Source organism: Pipistrellus kuhlii, unplaced genomic scaffold (genome assembly GCF_014108245.1).
Source record: "Pipistrellus kuhlii isolate mPipKuh1 unplaced genomic scaffold, mPipKuh1.p scaffold_m20_p_4, whole genome shotgun sequence".
NCBI lineage: Eukaryota > Metazoa > Chordata > Mammalia > Chiroptera > Vespertilionidae > Pipistrellus > Pipistrellus kuhlii.
Window position 1 is genome coordinate 28,664,647 of NW_023425540.1, and position 3,247 is coordinate 28,667,893.

Below are 3,247 nucleotides of genomic sequence, written 5' to 3' on the forward strand. Positions count from 1 at the left end.
CAGTGAGTCATCAATGACGATATAAAAATTTCAGAGAAAAAAAGCAAAGGGTTGGAAGTCCACCAACAGCAGTGATGAGCTTAACTGCATGCTGGTGCTACGGAATTGTAGTAAAGGGACAGGAATGGTGCTCTCAGTGTGGCAGAGAAATGTCTCCTCTTCCACAACTGGTAAAATATGAGAGGAATGTCCTCACATGATGTTTTCAGGTGACATCAGAAAGCAAAAAACAAGTGTATCTATCAGAGTTTGTAGTTGCAAAGGGCATTAACCAACTGTTGGATGGTTTATATAGAAAACTTTATTAAGAGAAATGTCTATGTGAGAGAAAATGGAGAGCAAGGAAGGCTGAGAGAGCCATCAGACCATGATGCAGTCTGATCTCCAATAAATGGAGGGAAGGATGGTGCAAGTATCCTGGCAACTAACATGGGGTCAGCAAGGCAGTGGGGGAGTCCTGCAGACAGTGGCTGCCATTAGAGGATTCCTGGATCTCCCGCACTTGCTTTCATGAGCCCAGGCTATTCTGGAACTCAGGTAGAGTGAAGAAACTGGACTGTCTTCCAACCACTCTTATCAGGAATGCATTTTTTCAATAAAATAATAAAAGAAGTTTTCTCTCTTCACAGTAAGCAAGTATACTTAAGGAAGTAGAGGATTTCACTTCAAATTTTGACTGTGAAAAATTTTAATCATATACAAAAATTGGACAAATGGATACTATAAAGTTTCATATGCCCTCATTCTAGATTAAATAATTTCTAACATTTTGAATTGTTCTATATTTGCTTTATTCACATATAAACATGCATGTATACAGAAAGATCAATATGAACACATATAGATGGCCGGACCACTTGAAATAATTTTCAGACGGTGTGTTCACTCCTGAATACTTCAGCATACATCTCATAAAAATAAGAAACTTCTCCTAACTGATTGTAATACCAGCATCAGACTATATCTGTTCAGGGCCCAATGAGGAGACATAAGCTACATGATTATTACAATAAAAAGAGGAAGTTGAATATAAAGAGTTATGAGGCACAATAGGAAAGTAATTATAAAGATGTAAATAGAACTCAAAAGAGGACACTAAAGCTGAGAAAAAATACCTAAGGAAGGACCAACCTGAAAAAGGAGTTCAAATACAGCAGGGTTCAGATCTCAATAGGGAAGCCATGGATGGTGGAAAAGTCTATTGGTTTACCCAGGCTGAGATGGTCCAGCATCGCTAGGCAAGCAGAAACTATCCTCGGGTTTCCAGAAGCTCTGGCTGCAGAGCAGGTGTGCAGAGGAAGTCAGATGCCTCGATCCTCCCTGAGGGCTTCGCTACCTTTCCCTGTTTCTCGAGGGGCGATGGCTGGTCCCAATTGTTCGGTGCTGTCAGTGGGTGCTAGCGGGGCTGGCACCATCAGCGTCAGTGTGTGGGACTGGTGGCGGCAAGAGTGGGGCTGGCGGCGGCGGCGCCACGTTCCCTGCGGCGGCTGCAGACGAATCTGCTGTGCTTCGGGGTGGTTCCCGTCCACCATGGCCTTCACCCTGTACTCGCTGCTGCAGGCGGCCCTGCTGTGCGTCAATGCCATCGCGGTGCTGCACGAGGAGCGATTTCTCAAGAACAATTGTACAGTCGGCTGGGGAACAGACCAGGGAATTGGTGGATTCGGAGAGGAGCCAGGAATTAAATCTCAGCTAATGAACCTTATTCGATCTGTAAGAACCGTAATGAGAGTGCCATTGATAATAGTAAACTCAATTGTAATTGTATTGCTTTTACTATTTGGGTGAAGATCAGAGGAGGAAATGGAGACTCAGGAGAGATGTCAGCGGAAGTTATTACTTTTGTCTTTATTGGAATATACATATCTTAGCTGTCCCTGGACTTGACAAAAATGTAAACATGATAAAAACAAAACAAACAAAAAACCCAGAGTCTATCTGATTTAAAAAAAAAAAATGTTGCACTTAACAGTTTCATTATAAAAAGATCAGATCATCAGAGGTATTAACTATCCAGGATTGGAATACATTTGATTGCTGACTGTTAATAAAAGTTTGTGCTATGGTTAAGATTGTTCAAAGGATGCAGGACTGTCACTTCTGTGTTTGTAGAGCTTCTTCTCTCACTTCTCAGGGATGCTTTTTTTTAACTTTTGAAGTTCATTGTGACTTAGTTATGCTCAGAGAGTGATTATCCTCCTAGATAAAACTTAAAGGATTTAAAAACTAATTACTACATATAAAGTGATAAATAGGTAATTGAGATGGTTTTATTTTGACCTCTTGTTAAATATTTTGTCTATATTGTCTTGGCTTTGAAAAATTCAAATTCATAGTAACTATCAAGGAGCAATACAGTCTGACTTTAGGGAGAATTATAATTTTGTAAATCAGTCAGTGGCGATTGTGTTTTTGTTTTAAATTATTTTCATGCATTTCTTATTTTAATAACTGGTCTGCGTAATGAGACCAGATTAGTATCTACATATTTTCATTGCTAGAAAAGTATAGACCCTTTTTACAATGGTGACTTATATTTTGAAATCAGCATAAACATTAGCCTCTAAGAGCCAATCCTGAACAATCACAATTATAAACTATAATATGTAAGAAGACTTATCTATGAAAGAAGACTTAGTATGTAAGAAGCATTTACCTGTCTCAAAAGTATCCATGTTTCCATTTCTTGGAGTAATACATGAAGGCTTGTGAGTCTTAATTCTTATTTCCATCTGTCATTAGGGCATTCATGCTGGATAAGTTTTGTTTTGATGACTTAAACCATTCTGTATTTAACTCATCCCATAATACAGTTTTATGCAGAAAGAATAAAACTATGTAAATGTTTTTTTCTAGAAATTATGGGTTATAATATTTAAAAGGGGAAGAATTGTATCTTTGTTTATAGCACATTTGTAAATAAAGTAAAATTTCTAAGTCAAAAAAAAAAAAAGAGTGGGGCTGTCAGCATACAGAGGACCGAGAGTGGGAGTGGGGGTGGGGAGGGGCCACGGTGGGAGGGTCCAGGCAGGGGCACGGAGGATGGGCCAAGATACCCTAATGGGTGCTAGGTGATATCTTATTATAGTTTTGATTTACATTTCTTTAACAATCTAGTGATGTTAAGCAACTTTTCATATGCTTGTTGATATGTGTATTAATATATAGCACCTATGAGGACATACCCTAATGGGTGCGAGGTGATATCTTATTATAGTTTTGATTTACATTTCTTTAACAATCTAGT

The 3,247-nt window shown here is 38.8% G+C and overlaps 1 protein-coding gene across 1 annotated transcript; it reads left to right on the top strand.

The window, feature by feature from the left end:
• The first annotated feature begins 1,457 nt into the window (after positions 1-1,457).
• Positions 1,458-2,953, top strand: LOC118703503 (immediate early response 3-interacting protein 1). Its single transcript, XM_036410502.2, has one exon. The coding sequence runs from the start codon at positions 1,531-1,533 to the stop codon at positions 1,786-1,788; it is 258 nt and encodes an 85-aa protein (XP_036266395.1). The 5' UTR covers positions 1,458-1,530; the 3' UTR covers positions 1,789-2,953.
• Positions 2,954-3,247: the final 294 nt, after the last annotated feature.

Bases quoted from the DNA above. Each gene is read 5' to 3' on its own strand.
- LOC118703503 (XM_036410502.2), top strand. From the start codon at position 1,531: ATGGCCTTCACCCTGTACTCGCTGCTGCAGGCGGCCCTGCTGTGCGTC.